The sequence below is a fragment of the Mustela nivalis genome (assembly GCF_964662115.1).
Source record: "Mustela nivalis genome assembly, chromosome: 7".
In the NCBI taxonomy this organism is placed as follows: Eukaryota; Metazoa; Chordata; class Mammalia; order Carnivora; family Mustelidae; genus Mustela; species Mustela nivalis.
The window spans coordinates 92,739,252-92,763,308 of NC_139026.1; the positions used below are offsets into that span (position 1 = coordinate 92,739,252).

The 24,057-nt window shown below is 36.0% G+C and overlaps 2 protein-coding genes and 1 pseudogene across 3 annotated transcripts; all 3 read left to right on the forward strand.

Moving 5' to 3' along the window:
* Positions 1–7,128: 7,128 nt before the first annotated feature.
* Positions 7,129–8,079, forward strand: OR10A7 (olfactory receptor family 10 subfamily A member 7; the record flags this gene model as incomplete). The annotated part of the gene is made up of 1 exon (XM_082741631.1): positions 7,129–8,079. The coding sequence occupies one exon, from the start codon at positions 7,129–7,131 to the stop codon at positions 8,077–8,079; it is 951 nt and encodes a 316-aa protein (XP_082597757.1).
* An 8,878-nt stretch (positions 8,080–16,957) lies between these two features.
* LOC309869871 (olfactory receptor 2AP1-like) lies at positions 16,958–22,871 on the forward strand. Its single transcript, XM_082741645.1, has 2 exons — positions 16,958–16,992; positions 21,776–22,871. The coding sequence occupies exon 2, from the start codon at positions 21,782–21,784 to the stop codon at positions 22,718–22,720; it is 939 nt and encodes a 312-aa protein (XP_082597771.1). The 5' UTR covers positions 16,958–16,992; positions 21,776–21,781; the 3' UTR covers positions 22,721–22,871.
* LOC309870314 (tetraspanin-3 pseudogene) lies at positions 20,172–21,214 on the forward strand (annotated as a pseudogene). Its single transcript has 2 exons — positions 20,172–20,866; positions 21,003–21,214. The product of its transcript is annotated as a tetraspanin-3 pseudogene (transcript).
* Positions 22,872–24,057: the final 1,186 nt, after the last annotated feature.

Sequence of the window (24,057 nt, forward strand, 5' to 3'; positions counted from 1 at the left end):
GAGGGTATTGGGCACAGTCACTATTATATGTTATCTATTATCCTAGAACCCCTAGGGGAGTGCAGAGCATGGGATCACCAGAGTTCCTTTCCTTACGCTATTGAGGACTTTGGCTCAGAACTTACATAAGCAAAAAAGACAGGTGAGAGAGAACCAGGAGTACATATGTTTAGGGTGGAATTAAAACATGGAATCTTCAATTGAATCAATTGTTTCAGAGTAGATCTATATGCTGTGAGTTTCCAGCTCCTCACTTTCAGAGGGGAAGCCCATTTAAAATATAATTTTACTCTACAATGAAGTAGTTAGGTTTTTTCCTCAATTAAATTTGAAATATGTATTGTAACATAATAGATCCAATATTCACCTAGCTCCAATATTTGAAAAACACAGAAACATTGCTCATCTCAGGTTCAATGTATCATTATGAATAATTGTTTTTTCCAACAGGTTTCTGTGATGATTAATGTTTGATATGTTATTGCTAAGTAAAATTTGTACAAAAAATTTGTATAATTCTACTTTCAGTCAAAATATTTTATCCTAAGTAAGATTCAGTGCTTGAGTTCATAATAATTGAGTCAGTACTTTTATGACTGGACTAGATTTTTAGTGGACATTCAATAGGGGCTCTCACTTCTGATCATGTGATCTTGAAAATGATTGGCTGCTGTTGACGGTTTGGGTAAACTACTTCATAATGTTGCTGACTTGGCAACCATTTGGGGTAGCCAAATTGCTAGCAGAGACCTTGAACTGACATTAACCCTTCCCTCAAGTGTATGTCCTGGGTAACAACCCAAAAAGTCACAAGGAAATATAAGTTACTGCTAGACCCTGCCCAACTGCCCTTGTGATAAATAATAGTCTCCCTTATCTCCCAGGTGCTTCTCTTTATATGCCCTTAGATAAAACTGCTGGGAAGCATAACAAAATCCTGCTCTTTTCCATTTAAATTGACCAACATGGCCTTAGTCAGGGAATCCCCAAGTACTCCACACTTGGGCCCAAATAAAAGCATGTGCCCTAGCTCCTGTTCCACTCTTTCTGCCTGTGCAAGTGGTGACTTCCTGATGTGCCTCCTTGAGAGAAACTTGTGCCTCTTCCAGAAACCAGTGGGTAAAAAATTCTGTTTTCTTTCCCTTGTGGTCTTTTATTGAACCACGCTCAACATCGTACACACCAACTTTACTTAATAAATGATAATTTGACAAAGTCACAACACAGTGGAAAGCAGAGCTGTTTTGATGGACAGAAATTGAAATGAGTGTTGGAAGGTGGACTTCTCTACTGAATGTCATATTCATTCAGAAGTTTTGTTTTGTATTCTATTCATCATGAAAAAAAATATATATCTTGCATGAATCTTATTCATTGCTTATCACCTTGGTGCATATTTTGTCTTATCAGTGATCACTGTCTGAAGCTCATATTCTTCACCAGAAGCATGCTATTATCATAATTAAGTGGAAGTAGTTGAGGCAGATAGTCATTACAATAGGATCATCTACTACCTCCCCCCCCCCCCTTTATTTATCTGACAGAGATCACAAGTAGGCAGAGAGGCAGGCAGAGAGAGAGGAGGAAGCAGGCTACCTGCAGAGCAGAAAGCCCGACGTGGAGCTTGATCCCAGGACCCCGGGATCATGACCCGAGCCGAAGGCAGAGGCTAAACCCACTGAGCCACCCAGGTGCCCCTTTTCCCCCCTTTTTAAAAAAATTTCTTTTCAGCGTAATACAATTCATTGTTTTTGTACCACACCCAGTGTTCCATGCAATACGTGCCCTCCTTAATACCCTCCACCCCTTCAAAACCCTCAGATTGTTTTTCAGAGTCCATAGTCTCTCATGGTTCAACTCCCCTTCCAATTTCCCTCAACTCCCTTCTCCTCTCCATCTCCCTATGTCCTCCGTGTTATTTCTTATGCTCCACAAATAAGTGAAACCATATGATAATTGACTCTCTCTGCTTGACTTATTTCACTCAACATAATCTCTTTCAGTCCTGTCCGTGTTGATACAAAAGCTGGGTATTCAGCCTTTCTGATGGAGGCATAATACTTCATAGTGTATATGGACCACATTTTCCTTATCCATTTGTCTATTGAAGGGTATCTTGGTTCTTTCCACAGTGTGATGACCGTGGTCATTGCTGCTATAAACATTGCAGTACAGATGTTCCTTCTTTTCACTACACCTTTGGCGTAAATACCCAGAAGCACAATTGCAGGGTCATAGGGAAGCTCTATTTTTAATTTCTTAAGGAATCGCCACACTGTTCTCTAAAGTGGCTGTACCAACTTACATTCCCACCAACAATATAAGAGGGTTCCCCTTTCTCCACATCATATCCAACACACATCGTTTCCTGTCTTGCTAATTTTGGCCATTCTAACTGGTGTAAGGTGGTATCTCAATGTGGTTTTAATTTGAATCTCCCTGATGGCTAGTGATGATGAACATTGTTTCATGTGTCTGATAGCCATTTTTATGTCTTCATTGAAGAAGTGTCTGTTCATGTCTTCTGCCCATTTTTTGATATGATTGTCTGTTTTGTGTGTGTTGAGTTTGAGGAGTTCTTTATAGATCCTGGATATCAGCCTTTTGTCTGTACTGTCACTTGCAAATATCTTCTCCCATTCGGTGGGTTGCCTCTTTGTTTTGTTGACTGTTTCCTTTGTTGTGCAGAAGCTTTTGATCTTGATGAAGTCCCAAAAGTTCATTTTTGCTTTTGTTTCCTTTGCCTTTGGAGACATATCTTGAAAGAAGGTGCTGTGGCTGATATTGAAGAGATTACTGCCTATGTTCTCCTCTAGGATTCTGATGGATTCCTGTCTCATGTTGAGGTCTTTTATTCATTTTGAGTTTATCTTTGTGTATGGTATAAGAGAATGGTCGAGTTTCATTCTTCTACATATAGCTGTCCAGTTTTCCCAGCACCATTTATTTTTTCCTGCTTGGTTGAAGATTATTTGACCATAGAGTTGTGAAAAGAGAGACTTTGACTTCTTCATTGCCAATTTGATACCTTTTATTTTTCTTTGTTGTCTGACTGCTGTTGCTAGGACTTCTATCATTATTTTGAACAAGAGTGGTGAGAGTGGGCATCTTTGTTGTGTTCTTGATCTCAAAGGGAAGGCTGTAAGCTTTTTCCCATTGAGGATGATATTTGCTGTGGGCTTTTCATAGATAGATTTTATGAAGTTAAGGAATGTTCCCTCTATCCCTATACTTTGAAATGTTTTAATTAGGAATGGATGCTGGATTTTGTCAAATGCTTTTTCTGCATCAATTGAGAGGACCATGTGGTTCTTCTCTCTTCTCTTATTGATTTGTTCTATCTCATTGATTGATTTGAGAATGTTGAACCATCCTTGTAGCCAAGGAATGAATCCCACCTGGTCATGATGGATAACCTTTTTAATGTGCTGTTTGATCCTATTTGCTAGGATCTTGTTATCCATCAGTGATATTGAGTGATATTGGTCTGAAATTCTCCTTTCTGCTAGGGTCTTTGCCTGGTTTGGAGATCAGGGTAATGCTGGCTTCATAAAAAGAGTCTGGAAGTTTTCCTTCTGCTTCAATTTTTTGAAATAACTTCAGGAGAATAGGTGTTATTTCTTCTTTAAAATTTTGGTAGAATTTCCCCAGAGAATCCATCAGGTCCTGGGCTCTTGTTTTTTGAGAGGTTTTTGATCACTGCTTCAATCTTGTTACTAGATATCAGTCTATTCAGGTTGTCAGTTTCTTCTTGGTTCAGTTTTGGGAGTTTATGGTTTTCTAGAAATGCATCCATTTCATCTAGTTGCTTAACTTATTGGTATGTAACTGTTGATAATAACTTTTGATGATTGTTTCTACTTCCTTGGTGTTAGTTGTGATCTCTTCCTTTTTATTAATAATTTTATGAATTTGAGACTTCTCTCTTTTCTTTTGGATTAGTGTGGCCAATGGTTTATCGATCTTACTGATTCTTTCAAAAAACCATCTTCTAGTTTCATTGATACGTTCTACTGTATTTCTGGTTTCTACCTCATTGATCTTTGCTCTAATCTTGATTATTTCCCTTCTTATGTGTGGAGTTGGTTTGATTTGTTGTTGATTCTCCAGTTCTTTAAGGTGTAGAGACAGCTGCCGTGTTCTGGATTTTTCAATTTTTTTTGAGGGAGGCTTGAATGGCTATGTATTTCCCACTTAGGACCACCATTCCTGTATCCCATAGGTTTGGACCGAACTGTCTTCATTTTCATTGGTTTCCATGAATTGTTTAAGTTCTTCTTTGATCTCCTGGTTGATCCAAGCATTCTTAAGCAAGGTGGTCTTTAGTTTCCAGGTGTTTGAGTTCCTTCAGAACTTTTCCTTGTGGTTGAGCTCCAATTTCAAAGCATTGTGATCTGAGAATATGCAGGGAATAATCTCAGTCTTTTGGTATCAGTTGAGTCTTGATTTGTGACCCAGTATGTGGCCTATTCTGGAGAAGATTCCACGTGCTCTTGAGAAGAATGAGTATTCTGTTGTTTTAGGGCAGAATGTTCTGTATATATCTATGAGGTCCATCTGGTCCAATGTGTCATTCAATGCTCTTGTTTCTTTATTGATTTTCTGCTGCAATGATCTATTTCTGAGAGATTCATGTTAAGATCTCCTACTATTAATGTATTCATATCAATATGACTCTTTATCTTGATTAACAGTTTTCTTATGTAATTGGAAGCTCCCATATTGGGGGCATAGATATTTACAATTGTTAGATCATCTTGGTGGATAGTCCCTTTAACAATTATGTATTGTCCTTTTGTATCTCTGACTACAGTCTTTAGTTTAAAATCTAATTTATCTGATATGAGAATCGCTACCCCAGCCTCTTTTTGAGGCCCATCGGCATGAAAGATGCTTCTCCATCCCTTAACTTTCTGTCTGGGTGTATCTTTAGTTTCAAAATGGGTCTCTTGTAGACAACATATGGATGGGTCCTGTCGTTATATCAATCTGCAACCTGTGTCATTTTATGGGTGCATTTAGGCCATTCACATTGAGAGTAATTATTGATAGATACATTTTTATTGACATCGTGTTACCTTTGAAGACTTTCTGTAGATTGTTTCTATATTTCTATTCAATGCTATTCTTAAGATTTTTCCTCTTTTATAGAACCCCCCCTTAATATTTTCTGCAGTTTTGGCTTGGTGGTCACATAGTCTTCCAAGCCTTGCTGGTATTGGAAACTCTTTATCTCTCCATCCCTTTTGAATGTCAGTCTTGCTGGATAAAGTATTCTTGGATGCATGTTCTTCTCATTTAGTGCCCTGAATATATCTTGCCAGCCCTTTCTGGCTTGCCAGGTTTATGTAAATATGTCTGATGTTACTCTGATGGGCTTTCCTCTGTATGTAAGAAGCTTCTTTGTCTTAGCTGTCTTCAAGAGAGCCTGTCTACAATTATGATTCCTCATTCTTACTATCAGGTAAGGACTTTCGAGAATCTATAATCGTGGGGGTAGACTGTCCTGCCTCTAGTATATGAACGCTGGTTCCATTCGTGAGATTGGGAAAATTTTCATGGAGAACTAGTTCCACTATATCTTCTAGACTTCTTTCTTTCTCCTCCCCTTCAGGGATTCCAATAAATCTGACGTCAGAACATTTTATGGCATCATTTATTTCCCTAATTCTGTTTTTGTTGCTTCTAAGCTGTTTGTTCCAGGCTTCCTCCTGATCCTTTCTCTCTATCTGTTTGTCCTCCAGATTACTAATTCTATCTTCTGTCTCAATTACTTGCTTTTAGAGAATTTAGATTAGATTGGAACTCATTGAGAACATTGTGAACATCATCCCTGGTGGCTTTCAGTTCTGCCCTAATCAATTCTGTTTTGTCATCCATGGCTTTCTCCAACCTAGCTATTGCCTGGATAATTGTTAGCCTGAATTCCCTTTCCAACATATTGTCTATGTTGACAGCCATTAGCTCTGTTGCAGAAGGCCCATCCTCTGAATTTTTCTTTTGTTGGGCATTCTTCCTACTAGTCATTTGGGTGAGAGATGGCTGAACAGATGTAGCTGGATGTATTGACCATGGTGCAGTCAAGGTGCACCCTGGAACGCTTCTGAGCAATCAAGAGTCCCCACCCAAATGAAAGAAAAAAGAAAGAAAAAGAGATAGAGAGAGAGAGAGAGAGAGGAAGAAAAGAAAGACAAAAAAGAAGCCTAAGCCCAAATGGGCCCCAAGGTAAGATTTATGAAGTATACAAACAAAAACAGACAAACAAAAAGACTGATAAAAGTATATGACAAGAGAAAAAATATTTATATATATATAAAAGCAAAAAAAAAAAGAAGAACCTCGTCAGCAAGAACCCCAAGTATAAGATTTAAAAATATGGAACGCTTCACAAATTTGAATATCATCCTTATCCAGTGGCCATGCTAATCTTCTCTGTATTGTTCCAATTTTAGTACATGTGCTGCTGAAGTGAGCACCATCTACTATTTTTTAAAAATATGAAGTAAGTCCAGGGAACAAAAATATAAGTTATGAGCTAGTTTCAATTTTCTAATTTCTTATTATATTAATTACATGTTTCTACCGAATGGAGTACATTCCACACCATCATTCACTCTGTGCATACGTGAAATAAGTCAAGCAGAGATAGTCAATTACCATATGGTTTCACTTACTTGTGGAGCATAAGGAATAACACAAAGGACATTAGGGAATGGAGAGGAGAAGTGAGTTGGGAGATATTGGACGAGGAGACAAACCATGAGAAACTATGGACTCTGAGAAACAAAGAGAATTTTGGAGGGGAGGAGGGTGGGAGATTGGGTGAGCCTGGTAGTGGGTATTAAGGAGGGCACATATTGCATGGAACACTGGGTGTGATGCATAAACAATGAATGCTTGAACACTGAAAAGAAATAAAATAAAATGAAATGAAAAAAAGATATATATTTTTTCTTAATTTTATCTTATTTTAAACATTCTTTCTGCTTCAGAGAAATAGAATGGTGAGATATGTGAGCACAGAGATGCAGTTATGAATTTTATTGATATTTTAAAAATTATATAGATATTTAAACACTATCCTTTGATGCACATATTTTGATTCTTACAGAGAAAATACTCTAAGATATGATTTGTGAAAATCACACCAGAGTCACTGAATTTATTCTTCTCGGTTTTACAAATAACCTTGAGATGCAAGTTTCCCTCTTTATTTTGTTCCTCATCATCTATACAGTTACTTTGTTGGGCAACTTCCTTATCATCACAGTCACCAGTGTGGATTCTGCTCTTCAAACACCCATGTACTTCTTTCTCCGAAACCTATCACTTCTTGAAGTCTGTTTCACCTTGGTCATGGTGCCAAAGATGTTGGTGGATCTACTGTCTTCAAGGAAAATCATCTCTTTTGTAGGCTGTGGGATCCAGATGTACTTTTTCTTCTTCTTTGGCAGCTCTGAATGCTTTCTCCTATCTATGATGGCATATGATCGCTTTGTGGCTATTGGTAACCCTCTTCGTTATTCAGTCATAATGAATAGGCCCTTATGCTTATGGATGGTTCTCGGCTCTTGGATGTCTGGTGTTCCTGTCTCTATGCTACAGACAGCTTGGTTGATGGCCCTTCCTTTCTGTGGACCAAATACTATAGACCACTTTTTTTGTGATGGTCCTCCAGTGCTGAAACTAGTCACTCAAGATACAACCATGTATGAAATGCAAGCACTTGCTTCCACGCTACTATTTATCATGTTTCCCTTTTCCCTCATTTTGGTCTCCTATACCCGCATTATCATCACTATCCTGAGGATGTCCTCTGCTACTGGTCGCCAGAAGGCATTCTCTACTTGTTCATCACACCTCATTGTGGTATCCCTTTTCTATGGAACAGCCAGTTTGACCTACCTAAGGCCCAAATCCAACCAGTCCCCCGAGAGCAAGAAGCTAGTGTCATTGTCCTACACTGTCATCACTCCTATGTTAAACCCCATCATCTATAGCCTCAGGAACAATGAAGTGAAGGGGGCAGTCAAGAGGACATTTACTCAAAAAGTCTTGCAGAAGTTAGATGTGTTTTGAGTTCCATTTCTTAGTGTTTCTAAACAAAAAAGAAACAGCAGAACCCACAGACAAAAGCTTAAAAGGAGTACAAGATTAGCTCTGATTTTTTCAGTGTCACTTGCTGTGATAGACAAGTCTTAGTGTATCAGTCAGACTCCCAGCAAGAGACAGATGGTACTCTTGGGATAATTGAGAGAATATTTATGAGGGCTCTGTTTGTGAATTGGGGAGCAAGACTACATAATTGTCATACAACTCATATGATGGAAAATCCAAAAGTCTTGATCTGAAGGGGTAAGGAGAAGAAGTATTACCTGGAACCTGGAGGATGCTACAACTATATGTAAAGCCACACAACTGGAGCCCTGTTCTTTAGAGGAAAAAGGCAGCCATCCTGGTCTTATGCTATTCTGAATCTCTCAAATTTGATGATGAAGATTTGATGATGTTCTTCATCAAACCAAATCTGAGACAGAGGACAAGAATTTCTGCTGACGCAGTATATAAAGGCCAGCCTTGTGGGGCACAGATCAGAATAAAAAAGTTATGAAGCATAAATAAAAATATTTACCAGAGACCCCATATATTCTTCACATAATAGGATGCAAGTATAATCTTGTAATGTGCTTTAGATAACTTTTAAAAAGATGTATCAAAAAGTGGGGACTTGTAGTTGCCAAGAATTCACGGTACAAATTCTTTACATAGGTTGCTGCTTTAAATGAGGTTACATAATAAGATTACTTTCATATGAATATTTTATAATATGGTTCTGGACCTCTTTGATCATTGGCTTAATCATCTATTAATTTTTATTTTATTTTTAAAAGATTATTTATTTGAGAGAGAGAAAGAGGGGAAGGAGTAAGGAAAGAGAATCTCAAGCAGACTGCATGCTGAGTACAAAGCCTGACAGGGGGCTCAGTATCATGATCCTGAAATCATGACCTGAGCCAAAAACCAAGACTCCATACTCAACTGACTGAGCCATCCAGGGTTGCTTATTAATTTTTATTAATTAGCTCTTGCATAGAATTTAAACAAGAAATACTTGCTTTCCACTATAGTAAAAGCAAGAATAGTGATAATAATAGCCAACATGATTTATCAAAGCATTAATAAATGTCCTCATGGGGTGTCCAGGTGGCTCAGTCAGTTGAACATCTGCCTTCAGTTCAGTTCATGATCCCAGGGTCTTTGGATCGAGTCCTGCATTGGGATCCCTGCTCAGTGGGGAGACTGCTTCTCATTACCCTTCTGCCCTCCCCATGCTCAAGCTCTTTCTCTCTCTCTCAAATAATTAAATAAAATCCTAAAAATCCTTAAATAAAATCCTAAAAAAATATTCTCACAACAATCCAATGGGTAGATCCCATTATACATTTATTTTTCATAAAAGATGAATTAGGATCAGAAAATTTAAGAATCTTGACGAGATAGGGTTATTGAGAGGTAGTCACAGGAATTCAAATTCAGACCCTTCTACATTTGAAATTCAATATGTTAATTTTTTAAAAATCTCTAGGACATTTTCATCCTGATAAAGCACCACTTATACATGGGAATATTGTCTGTAAGTCCATAAATGCCTTAAATCAACTAAGAAGACAACATGAAATTGAGTCAAAATTTTGGAAAATTTCACATTCCCACTCTCATAAAGATATATATTGAATATCCAATTTATACCAATAGTATTCATTACTCTAAATCTTCATTAGTCAACATTTTTCTTAACTGTATAGGTTTTTCTTTAAGCAGCAACTAGCCTCCAGCCTTTAGAATAACATTCTTGGTCAATATCCCAGAGAAATTTAAAATCATCACAAATTTGCAATTTGTGATATTTATTTTAATTTTCATTTTCTGAAGTTTATATCCATTGAGCATAATGGGAGTTTGGGGTAGGAAATATCAGTGCCTTTAAATCTTTCTCCTTCAGTGGTCTTTTAATTGTTTAAGCTTAACTCACAATTCCAAATTAATGTTGCTAAATTCAGTGACCATCTGGTAAGACTATTGCAATGGTTTTCTTTTCTTTCCTTTTCTTTTCTTTTTAAAATAGATCTATTTATTTATTTGAAAGAGAAAGCACAGTGGGAGGGATAGAAGAAGAGTGAGAAAATCTCAAGTAGATTTCCCACTGAAGGTGGAGCCTGACATGGGGCTCAATCCCCTGACCTTAAAATCATGACCTGAGCAGAAATCAAGAGTCAGATGCTTGACTGACTGAGTCAGTCAGGTGTCCCTGGTTTTTTACTATTTGAATGTGATTCAAAAGTAGATTGTGAGGTTGTAAAATCAGTTTAGTAGTGAATGTGTATGTGTTTAATAAGCTAGCATAATAAAATCAAGAATAGAATAACAGTAATTTATGAAAAGAGTTTATGGAAACACCTGATACATAATAAACCCTATCTGAGTGTATGATAGTATTATTTTTAGAATAACATAAAATATAGATTAGACCAAATATATGAAAGAGTATGCTTTAGTTATGCATTTTTATGTTTAGAGTGAAATGTAAAATCAATTTCATCCTGTAAGATGCAAGATAATTTTTCATAAGATATTCACATATTTCATATCTTATCTGACTTAAAATCCATGGCTTCTTTGGGGAATTTATAATATAATTATTATGTTTCATATAATTTTCATATAGTTTTTTAGTATAGTTATACATATATATTTCATATAGTTTTATAAATTGAATGTAAGTATAAATAAATGTATAAATTTAGTGTAAGTATAAATAAATTCATAAATTTAATGTAAGTCACAGAGCCACAATCTCCTTGAAGAGACTTTTTTCAAGCTTGTCATCCTCAATTTACAAATTTACATATAGTTTTATAAATTGAATATAAGTATAAATAAATTTATAAATTTAAGTCACAGAGCCACAAACTCTTTGAAGAGGCTTTTTGTCCAAGCTTGTCATCCTCAATTTACAAATTGATTTCTTCTTTAGAGTTCCAAAAGCTAATTAATAGTCATTATTATATGTGAAGAGATGAATAAAAGGACTTATTTGATGAGTTGTTTATCCACAAAATACTAAAATTGTTATCACTAACAATTCCAGAGTTATCTTTGGACAAATATTTTCATCACTTTTTTTTTATGGTGGTGATACAATTGTCTTTTTTAGTTGTATGAAAAAAAGGAATTTTTCTTAAGTTTAAAATTCCATAGATTTCTTCCATATATATGCTCCTATATTGTTATTTAGAAGACTTTCTGGAAATATTTCTTACAAATGTCTATAATTTTGAGTGTCGAAGGATGTCTTTAAAGGCGAAAACTGGTACCTCTAGTACCCCTAAAATAAGAATTGGTTAGATCTTACTTTATATGTCATCCAATCCTGTCACATATATGAGAGCTGAGGCAAGAAGAACAATTAACATTTTGATATTTCAGTGTAGCTTAAGAAGTCTATCTGGTTTATCACAAGGGTGGTCAGGTCAAAGTAGTGAATCCAGTCCAATGTATAATATTGCTTTATATTTATATTTAACATGCAGGAAATAACACAGCCCAAAGAGAGATTTAATTATGGTTAGGAGACAAAACCTAAGAGCAATTAATAAAAATGTAATTATATAATGAGGAGATAAAGCAAAATTCTCAATTGCCAAAATCAATGCTACAAAATGCACATAATACATGTTTATAATCTCGGACTACAAAATAATATTGATAGTGAGTGCTGTGGACTTTCAGGTAGTAGAGTGAATAAAATATACTTCAAATGCTGATTAATTATGGTATGAAACCTACATATTTGATAGTCAGATAATCAATGTTTTGAATTAAGGACCCAATACTCAATAACTGTTTATCCCCCATGAACCATCATCTGTGCTACAGGCTTGTTGCAAAGTCCTGTGAGTTTCTATTGTGCTACCATAATTAACTATATTCAAAAAGGAGGAAATAGTGATGAATTACTGACCACTTAGCCTCTGGACTCCATATTTTGAGTCTTAGGGAAGGCAAAACCATTTTCCATGGATAAAGTGAAAGCCAAACAGTATTTTACCAGACTCCCTTAGAGCTAGTTTGTGGGCTTGTACACTAAGCTTAACTAGTTCATCAAAATCAAAAGCTTTTGCACAGCAAAGGAAACAGTCAACAAAACAAAGAGGCAACCCACAGAATGGGAGAAGATATTTGCAAATGACAGTACAGACAAAAGGCTGATATCCAGGATCTATAAAGAACTCCTCAAACTCAACACACACAAAACAGACAATCATATCAAAAAATGGACAGAAGATATGAACAGACACTTCTTCAATGAAGACATACAAATGGCTATCAGACACATGAAACAATGTTCATCATCACTAGCCATCAGGGAGATTCGAATTAAAACTACATTGAGATATCAACTTACACCAGTTAGAATGGCCAAAATTAGCAAGACAGGAAACAACATGTGTTGGAGGGGATATGGAGAAAGGGGAATGCAAGTTGGTGCAGTCTCTTTGAACAGTGTGGAGATTCCTCAAGAAATTAAAAATAGAACTTCCCTATGACCCTGAAATTGCACTACTGAGTATTCACCCCAAAGATACAGATGTAGTGGAAAGAAGGGCCATCTGTACCCCAATGTTGATAGCAGCAATGGCCAAACTGTGGAAAGAACCAAGATGTCCTTCAATGGATGAATGGATAAGGAAGATGTGGTCTATATACACTATGGAGTATGAAGCTTCCATCAGAAAGGACGAATACCCAACTTTTGTAGCAACATGGACGGGACTGGAAGAGATTATGCTGAGTGAAATAAGTCAAGCAGAGAGAGTCAATCATCATATGATTTCACTTATTTGTGGATAATAGCAAATAGCATGGAGGACATGGGGAGTTAGAGAGGAGAAGGGAGTTGGGGGAAATTGGAAGTGGAGGTGAACCATGAGAGACTATGGACTCTGAAAAACAATCTGAGGATTTTGAAGGGATGGGGGGTGGGAGGTTGGGGTACCCAGTGGTGGGTATTATAGAGGGCACAGATTGCAAATAGCACTGGGTGTGGTGCAAAAATAATGCATACTGTTATGCTGAAATAAACAAAAAATAAATTTAAAAAATTAAGCTAAAAAAAAAGTTTTCATCCTACGCAAAAATAAATGCTGTAATTTTGTATTGTGATGGGTTTTATTCATTTGAGAGAGCTACAGAGACAGAGACAGAGAGAGCACAAGCAAGGGGAGAGGTAGAGGGAGAAGCAGACTCCCCACTAAGCCAGAGCCTGACACAGGACTTGACCCCAGAACCTGGAGATCATGATCTGAGCCAAAGGCAGCTGTCCAACCATCTGAGCCACCCAGGGACCCTCAATTTTTAAAATTTTAATGTGCACAAAAATCAAATGTGAATAAAGCAAATTCAAACAAGTGGTAGGAAAAAAGTAATCTTACTTTTAAAAAACTAAATGCATTGACATCAAGTAATATTTGATAGGGGAGCTAAGAGTACTCAATGGAGAAAAGACAGTCATTTCAATATTGTGCTAAGAAAATTAGATATTCACATGTAAAAGAATAAAACTAGACCTTTATCTTATACCACTCACAAAATTTAATCAGATTAAAACTTAACTGTAAGACCTGAGATTCACTTTGGTCATCCATAAAGGAACATATTCTAAAATTATATGAAAAAAAAAATTGACAACAATAAAGAGTAATGTATGGATTATAAATGGTAAAGTGGTTAAGAGATGGTGTAGGAATTTTCATGGGCAAGTTTGCAAAAGGAGCTTAACTTTAAGTTGAAAAAGAAGCATGCTTTGTGTTTAGCAAGAGAACACAGACAGCAAAGGGCCAAAAGAAAGTAAAAGAAGCTGTTTTCATATTAACTGGTATTTTCTATTTTTCTTATACACTTGTTTATAGACTGGGCTTTTATTTTATTTATTTATTTTTTAATTTACAGGTTTATGTTTTTAATGATTCTCAAGGTATTGATTTCTCTTCAGCATATTCCATACAATATATATGATCATTGTTGTGAATGGAATTGTGTCCTCCTAGAGATAAGTTGAGCTCCTAATAACGGATACGTGTGAATATGACTTTATTTGAAAACAGGGCATTTACACGTGTAATCAGTAATGATAAGGTTATGCTAGATTGGGGTGGGACATAAATCCAATGACTAGGGTCATTATTTAAGGTGAGATTCAGAGACACAAAGATATACAGATCTACAGGACTGACAGCCATGTCAAAATGGAGGCTGAATATGGAGAGATGCGACTGTAAGCCAGGAGTATTAAAGCTTGTTGGCCAGCACCAGAACCTAGAAGAAAAGCATGCAACAGATTTTTTCCTCAGACCCACCAGACTTTTGGCCTCCTGAACTGTGAAAGAATGAATTTCTGTGGTTTTAAGTCACCGGTTTGGGGTAATTTGTTATGGCAGCCCTAGGACAGCAATATGGTTGCCACAGCTTTTTAGTGATTAGGTGATTCTTCATGAGCTGTATGGTGGATGGGTAGGAAAATGGCCATGTCCTTTGCAATGTTACACTACAGGTCCATTCAGCAGGAAAATGTCTGTTTATCATTCTTTGAATTTAGCTTAGTCCTGTGACTTGCTTTTGCAAAGAGATGTGACAGAGGAATATTGTGACAGTTTAGAGGGTAAGAAATCAAGAAACCAAGAATGCATTCTCTCCCTGCTTCTTGAACCCCACAATTCGCATGAGAACAAGCAAAGGTCAGTCAGCTGGAAGAAACAGCTATTGAAGCTGAGCTGATTCATCCCTCCTGAAGCCATTCTAGATGAACTTACAGCTAGTTGATTCCCCAGGATGTGGGAGAACCATGTCCATACAGCAGAACTGCCTAGCTGAACCATAGACTCATAAATAATAATATATGCTTGCTGTTGTAAGACACTAAATTTTGGGGAACTTTGTTATATAGAACTGGCAAAGTGATAAAAGATGCGTGACTAATTCCAGATAAGTCCTGGTTAAGGATCACATTCGTCTTGACTCTAACTAAATTGTTCCTACTGTAAAGCACGGTGCAGAGAATGTTAACCACGTATTGTAACAGAGCCTACTTACCTTTTTTGTTACCCACGTGATGTATTGAAATCTCCCTGCTTTCATATATCTCTCTGAATAATAATTTCATTAACTCAAGATTCCAATATTGTTTTCCATTTTTTCTTGGACTTTTTTACATGGCTCATATTTCCACTTACTTTCTGGATCTTATCACTACACTGATTTCAGCAGGAACTCTAGCTCCAGGTAGAAAATATTCTTAACCACACCATTAGTCCCCAGATACCACTACTCTCAGGATAGTCTCGATACATCACCTTTTAGAAAATAAAACCTGAATTTACTCACTGAGGTTTATGACCTAAAAAAAAAAAAAAAAAAAGTGATTAAGAATAGCTATTTTAAAAAGAATAGTTATAAATAACATTTGCTGTGTGCTATATTTTAAAACTACAGAAAAAAATGGTAATGCTATGATGTTGAGTATTTTGGGAAAATATACAAAGGAAACAGAATATTGGAATAGCTTTTTGTTTATAATGCTTAATTGGAGAAATTAGAGTGGCAGTTGGTCAAAAAATCAGCCCTTTATTCCTTCTCCTTTTGGAAAACACCCACACGGTTGCAAAGCTTAATAATCCTTTCCCACTGAACTTATCTACTATGTGAGAGTATGGGGTCGGTTGCAAGGCAAGAATTAAAAGGGGTATGAGAAAATTTTAAGATTGGTGAGTATATTTATTTTCTTGATAGTAGTGAAGTTTTCATAGGTTATGACATGTCTCAAAACTTATGGAACTATATATTTTAACCATGTAAAATTTATTATAAATCAACTATACCTCAATAAAACAGAGTATCTAATTTAGACATCTAATTTGGCTTAAATAAATCCTCAACAAATATTTACTCAGCAAAGATATCATGCTGTGTGTCCTTCTTGTAGAGATTACATATATATATATATATATATATATATATATATATATATACTCTCTGATATATCATAAAGAAACTGGTAGTTGCCAAAAACTTGCACAGGCATACAGAGAAGCTAGTACATAAAGTCTTTCATTTAGTGGAGCTTACAGTTTAGTGAAGATGCTAGATGATAAGCACATAGCAAATAAAGAAATAACAAAATCTAAGAGTGGTGTGAACAACAACAAAAATATCTATTATGCATAAAATATCAAGCCAGCTAAGTGTTAGACAGTGATTGAGTAGTGGTTATCTTGATAGTATGATCAGAGAAACTTCCCTTGAGACATGCACAATTCTGAGATCTCGGTGACGTGAGGGAGTTAGTCATGTGATGTTTAGAGAAAGAACAGCCATTGCAAAGTCTTTGAATTGACTTTGAGTGGGCTTTGAGTTGACTTTAAGTGGGCATAGGAGACAAAGAAATCTCAAAAGATCCATTCACATAAACCAAAATGAGTAAGAAAAATAGTGGTAGATAAATTCTAAGAGCAATGGAATGACAAGAAAGGCTTGGCGGGGGATTTCAATCTGCTTATATGCTCTTGGTTTCTTTTTCTTCTTTTTTTAAAAGATTTTATTTATTTATTTGACAGAGAGAGAGGTCACAAGTAGGCAGGGATGCAGGCAGAGAGAGGGGGAAGCAGAGAGCCCAATGTGGGGCTCAATCCCAGGGTCCTGGGATCATGAACTGAGCCAAAGGCTTTAACCCACTGAGCCACCCAGGTGCCCCTTTGTTTCTTCTTTTTACCTATGTTTGTTGGGACAGAAAGCCAGGCATTCCAGAGTATTTTGAAGCAGACAAATTTTGATGACCCAAGGACCATTTCCCAGTGGGTCCTAAACCTTTATATTCTCTGATTTAGCCATGGAAGGAGCTCATTTGAAACTAAGGCTGAACCAATTCACCTGTTTGAGGTAGGAGAGGGTTGGTAATGGCTGCATTGAACTACAGATGTATAGTCTCTTTATTGTTTTGTCTGTTACCTTTCATATTTGCTTGTTGACACAACTGTGTATACATTATTTTTAAATAAAATGTTGATTGATGTAAGCAAATGCAGGTAAAAATTTCACAATATGACAGTTTAGCATATGTACCTATTTTAAGGCAGAAAATGTTACACCACCCTTACAGAATAGAACTTAAAATAAATCAAATCACACTTTTTTGTGTTTTTCCATGATGCCCATTTCCACTTGTCATGGATTCAATGACAACAAATTCAACTTTCCTCCTAAATGCTTCTTAAACTAGCAAAGAGGTCCACCACAGAAGGAGGCAGAGGCTAAATATGAAAGTTATATACAATTCATTGTAGAGATAATTTTACTTTAGTAGAAGGTATTGATATCCAGGAAAGTTGGGAAAGGTTTTCCACACCCTTTTAGGTACAAATAAATCTTTTTTTTTTTTTTTAATTTTAAGAAAAGAAAAGTTTCCTAGTAGTAAATCTTTTGAGTAAATATATCCTGTTTGGGTCAAGTATTTATTATTTGGTCATTTATTATTTGATCACATATGGTATATACATTATTTTTCTGGGAATAGCACTTATCTTTATTATAAAAGGTTTTTTCATTTTTTATTTTGCTGAAAGAAATTTGTTTGATATAAATTTTTCTTCTTATATACAAGTTCTCATTTTGTTCATTTTTTATTTAGTAGATGATGATGTCACTAATACATTAATGTTTTTGTTCTCATTTTTGGACTTGTTTATTTAATCAATAAAGTATTACTATTATGTGGGAATCTCTTACAAAGTCTTCATATTATCAAAAAATGATTATAAACAATGGAAATCTCAGGGTTTTAATGGTGTTTAGTGAATGCAATTGCTTGAATACTTTCTAAGTTAGAATTCTCAGTCTTAATAAGTAGGATCTCAAACTGGAAGATTAACAACAATATCTCCAAATTATCTGACACTAGCTATTCTCATGTAGAAACAGAATATCATTACCAATTATTCAAATCCCCAAATTTATTTCAACTTTTGGCAATATTTCAATTTAATGAGCTGTTTTGTCATAGTGGAAAGGTGTGCTCTGATATTTTTCTGCACATAAAATATTGTTGTAAAGCTCATTATTTGTGTGTAATTTTTATTTCCAACATTTATTTATCTGTACTCATTATGAAGCAGTCAAGATAATACTTTCAGACATAGATAGCCATTATTTCAACTAATACTTAAATTTACAATATTAATAAATTAATTTAATTGTCCTTAGCAAAACATAATTTTTAATAACACTGATAAGCATATAGCACATTTTGCCTTTAAAATTTGTTTATATAGAGGTATTTAACAAAAGAAAAAATTTGTACAAAAGCACAAATTGATTGACGTTATATTAGGAACCCTGAAATTTTCTGGATATAATTCTAGACGATCAGTCTTCCTAACTTGGCAAAACTATTCTTTTGTTGTATGTAATCTTCGGGAGTTTTCACCTTGATAAGATTATATTATGTGTGACTATTACTAACTTATTACATGGTATGATATGAAAATATGTCAACATATGTAGTAAAACAGTAGTTGAAAATAATTTTATTTTTTGAGTGGACAAAAGCATTCTTAATAGAATTTCCTTGTGTCTGATGATGAAAAATATTAAGAGAATATCCTGAAGAACTGTATGGATTAGCTTAATTGGAACTTTTGTTTGCATAAAAAACATAGCCTTTAGGGCACCTGGGTGGCTCAGTGGGTTAAGCCGCTGCCTTCGGCTCAGGTCATGATCTCAGGGTCCTGGGATCGAGTCCCGCATCGGGCTCTGTGCTCAGCAGGGAGCCTGCTTCCCTTCCTCTCTCTCTACCTGCCTCTCCGTCTACTTGTGATTTCTCTCTGTGATTTCTCTCTGTCAAATAGATAAGTAAAATCTTTAAAAAAAAAAAAAAACAAAAAAAAACATAGCCTTTAATAATATAGGGCTATGCCTCTAAAAGAATAAAAAAATATTTTTACATTAAAATTTTTACCAAATATGTATAATTTTCTGGACTCTGTATAAAAGATGTACATAAATAAGACTTTATTTTTATGGGTAATCTATTTATGTTAAAGCTAGACAGATAAAGTGTATGTACTCGATATAACTGGAAAATAATTTGACTTTATGACCAAGTGTTATGTTGTGGTAAATTAGAATAAGAAGAGGAGAATCAATTATGGTTGATTGCAATAGTTAGATACAATTGTATGAAGAGCTGAGCTTGAGCTGACATTTAAGGAACTGTAATTTATGGATGGGCAGTTCTTGCATATAGCAAAAAAGCACAATCAGTGAGATTATTTTGATTTAATGTTTTGCCAAGTACTGACTAATCCACATATCTACATTAAATGGTGATAGCATTTATTGAGCCCTTTCCATGATCAAAGAACTATAGGTAATATGAATTCCTAACACTTTTTTTGTCTTTTAGATTTTTTTAATTAACATATAATGTTTCAGGGCTACAGGTCTGTGTTTCATCTGTCTTACACAATTCACGCACTCACCACAGCACATAGCCTTGCCAGTGAATTCCTAACACTTCATTAAGAATTAAGGAAAAGGGGTGCCAGGGTGGCTGACTTGGTTAAGCGTTTCCTTTCGGCTTAGATGGTGATCCCAGGATCTGGGGATGGACTCCTGCCTCAGGCTCCCTGCTTAGCAGAGAGTCTGCTTCTTGCTCCTACTTTCTTTCTCTCACTTGCTCACTCTGTCATTCTCAAATAAATAAATAAAAACTTTAAAAAAATAAAAGATGAAGAAAAAGAATTAAGAGAAAAATCATCAGGCCTGGAGCCAGGGCTCTGCTACTGCAAGGAGGATACTGGGTGCAGGGAGGTGCCTGGGCCAGCCATTGCCACCTCACTAGGTGAGCACAGCCCTCTGGCAGAGCAGGGCCCCAGCAGCCGCAGCATCATGGGCCAGTGAAGCATCACTCCTCCAAGACTCTGCTGTTGTTTCTCAACCTTATCTTCTAGGGGGCAGGTGACATTTTATACTATGTGGGAGCCTGTCTTTATCACTTATGATGACTGTGACCATTTCTTTGAAAATGTGTATGTATACTCTTGCCTGTGGTAGTGATCATAGCTGTAGGAGCCCTGCTTTTCATTATTGACCTAATTGGCTGCTGTGCCACAATCCAAGAAAGCCACTGTGGACTTGCCATGTTTGTCATCATCCTATGCTTGCTTTTTGTCACAGAAGTTGTTGTTGTGGTTTTGGGATGTGCTTACAGAGCAAAGGTGGAAAGTGAGGTTGATGGCAGCATTCAGAAAGTGTGTAAGACCTACAATGGAACAGAACCTGATGCTTCTAGCCGGACTCTTGATTATGTACAGAGACAGCTTCACTGTTGTGGAATTCACATCTAGTCAGGCTGGGAAAACACAGACTGGTTCAAAGAGACCAAAAACCAGAGTGTCCTTCGTAGCTGCAGCGGAGAGGCTCAGCAGCTGTAATGACAGTCTGGCCCACCCCTCTGACCTCTGTGCTAAGGGATGTGGGGCTCTAGTTGTGAAGAGGTTACTAGAAGTCATGATGCCTATTATCTGGGCAGCCCTGGCATTTGCAGCTATTCAGCTGCTGGGCATGTTGTGTGCCTGCATCATATTGTGCAGGAGTAGAGATCCTGCTTGTGAGCTTCTCCTCACCAGCAGAAGCTCATCTACTGTGCATAGTAGAAAACGCAAGCCTGAGCTTGTTAGTTCTGTTCTGATTTGGAAGGTGAATAGAGCAGGTCTACGCTGTTGGCAGCCTGAGTTTGTTTACTTAAAGCACACAGGTATTGGACAAAGCAGCTTGGCTCTTCAATGGGCTGCCCTACTTCCCTACCCACCTAGAACTTTCCTTTCCTCTATTCTAGCTGACTCTCCATGTCCCTAAGTTTTTTATTATAGCAGTACATGTTCTAATTTCAGAACCATTTGCAGTTTGCATAGTGTGGGAGAATCGAAGGCAGCCTAAGCTCCTTCCGCTACCTCCATGGAATAATGGGGCTGCTGTCAGAGTATCACCGGACCCTTTCAGTCTTCACGATGGAGAAGTCTTGGCCAAAGGTCTTTGCGGGGAAGAAAAGGAAGCTGCGGTTAAAGTTAACACCAGATGGTGCTCCTTGTCAGTGTCCTTTTAAATAACATATACTGTAGTGCAATAAGATAGCAACCGCACAAAATTGCTAAGATAGATTTTAGAATCATAAAAAAAGAGAAATAATTCTAAGTTTAGACCTTCTGTAGGTGCACAGAATTATTATTCTAAATGAAAAAATTGAAAGAAGAAAAAAATATAAAAGAATAAAAAGAAGAAAACAACCAATTTCAATTTTAATTCTGTAGTTCATACCTTAATTTATATTTACTTTATTTGCTAATAAATTGAGAGTTAAAAGGCTGATTTAAGAAATCTATTTAATCAAATAAAATCTACCCTCTAAATTTATTTTAGATTTGTCTATATGCATATGACATATAATATATATACACATATACAGAGTATGCACATGTACTCATAATAACTTAGAGGAAAAACAAAATAGAAAGATTAGGAAGGAAAAGATAAATTAATGAAAAAAATGGTGAGAGCAATTGAAAATGTTCCTAAGAAGCAAGGCCTTTGTTAATTATAAAGTAAAATAAGGAAATGTGTTAATCACTTCATGTCATTATTATTTTCTGTCTTAATTTGTCTGAAGTTAGTGATGAGAAACCAGACATCAGTGGTAGAATTCATTCTCCTTGGACTGACAAATGATGCTGAACTTCAAGCTGTACTTTTCCTTTTTCTGATGCTAACTTACATCTTAAGCATCATGGGAAACTTGACCATCATCATTCTGACCCTGCTGGATTATCGACTCCAGACTCCTATGTATTTCTTCCTCCGGAATTTTTCTGTTTTGGAAATATCTTTTACCTCTGTCTTTGTCCCCAAAATGCTAGTCAATATTGGAACTGGAGATAAGACTATCTCCTTTGCTGGTTGTTTCACTCAGTACTTTTTTGCCATTCTTCTGGGAGCAACTGAATTTTATCTTTTAGCTGCCATGTCCTATGATCGCTACGTTGCCATTTGTAAACCCCTACATTATACAACCATAATGAGCAGGAGACTCTGCATTCAACTCGTCCTGTGTTCCTGGTTCTCTGGTTTCTTGGTTGTCATTGTGCCACATGTAATGACTCTCCAGCTGCCTTTCTGTGCATCCAACGTCATCAATCATTATTGCTGTGACTATACTGTGCTGTTGCATCTGTCCTGTTCAGACACACATTTCATAGAAGTGATAGAGTTTATCTCTGTTGGAATCACCCTCCTCTTCACCTTGGTATTAGTGATTCTTTCCTACATGTACATAATCAGGACAATTCTGAGAATCCCTTCGGTTCAACAAAGAAAAAAAGCTTTTTCTACGTGTTTCTCTCACATGATTGTGGTCTCACTTTCTTATGGAAGTTGTATCTTTATGTACATAAATCCTTCTGTTGAGGATGCAGAAACATTTAATAAGGGAGTGGCTGTCTTAAATACCTCAGTTGCTCCTCTGTTGAACCCTTTCATCTATACCCTAAGGAACAAGCAAGTGAAAATAGCCTTCAAAGATATGGTCAGCAAGATAACAGTGCTTTCAAGAAGGTGAAACTAACTGAGGTTCATAACAATAATAAATAATAAATAAAGGTTTGAAGGACTTTAGATGTATATTATTATAACATTAAAGTGCTTGTTATTATATATTATCAATACTGTTTACTGAACACCAAAACAGTAAAACTATTTATTTAATGAAACCTGTTGTGCCATCACTGTATTTCTTAAAATTTTACAAGCCTGTAAGAAGGTATATGTGTGTGTGTGTCCTCTTATACTTTTGTGCTACTTTTCTTAATTTGTACCTTATTTTAAAGAAAAGATTTGGGAGAATTGTGAATATGACTTCTAATAGTGTGTTTTTTACAACAGAGCTTTTATTATCTTATCCACTGCCATATAGTATTCAATCTCTGTATTTGGTAATTGAATAATCAAATAAACACCCAAGGGAAATCTACTTTAGTTTGCTAATAACAGTTTAAATAATATATTAGTGAATTAAAGTTAATTTTCAAGTTATATTTTTCAGATTTAAATTTAGTGTTTCCACAATAATCAGTTACTTAGAACTTAGGCTACTCAATGTTTGAGATAAAGAAAATTCTGAAGAAGGGAAAATCAATATATGTTTGTTTTCTAACTGATAGGAAAATGATTAATAATGATTTATACACACTTTAACCTCAAGTGAATCCAGGAAAGAGGTAAAGGAATGATTCTAATTTAGGTTAACTAGCACTATATCATTATAGTAAATGCATACAAATTTAGTGTTGTGCCTAGTCATTGTTCTGGTTCTCTTTTAGAAGCATATGGAATAAAGCTATATTAATAGTATCTACGGTGTTAATAGTTTTATAATCTTAAATCATATTTTTCCTAAATTTCATACTAAACTTTAATTTTTTTAAAATATTTTATTTATTTATTTGATAGAGATCACAAGTAGGCAGAGAGGCAAGCAGAGGGAGAGGAGGAAGCAGGCCCCCTGCCGAGCAGAGAGCCCAATGCAGGGCTGGATCCCAGGACCCTGAAACCATGACCTGAGCCGAAAGCAAAGGCTTAACCCACTGAGCCACCCAGGTGCCCCAAACTTTAAATTTTGATAATCTAATATCCTCAGGCAGCATGTGCATCACAACCTGATATTTCCTGAACACTTTTTGTCCATATTAATTTTTCAGGAAGCATGAGCCAGACGCATAGTATGGGTAATTTTAAAATGTAAAGAAGCCAAAAAGAAAATAAAGAAGCTACAGAGGTTTCTACTTCAATATCTTCAATATATAGATGAAGAAAATTGAGTCCTAGAGATATTAACAAACTTTCATTAAAGCATATAGTTAAGTTTGCACTCTTGAAGTCTTTACTCATCCGTCTAAT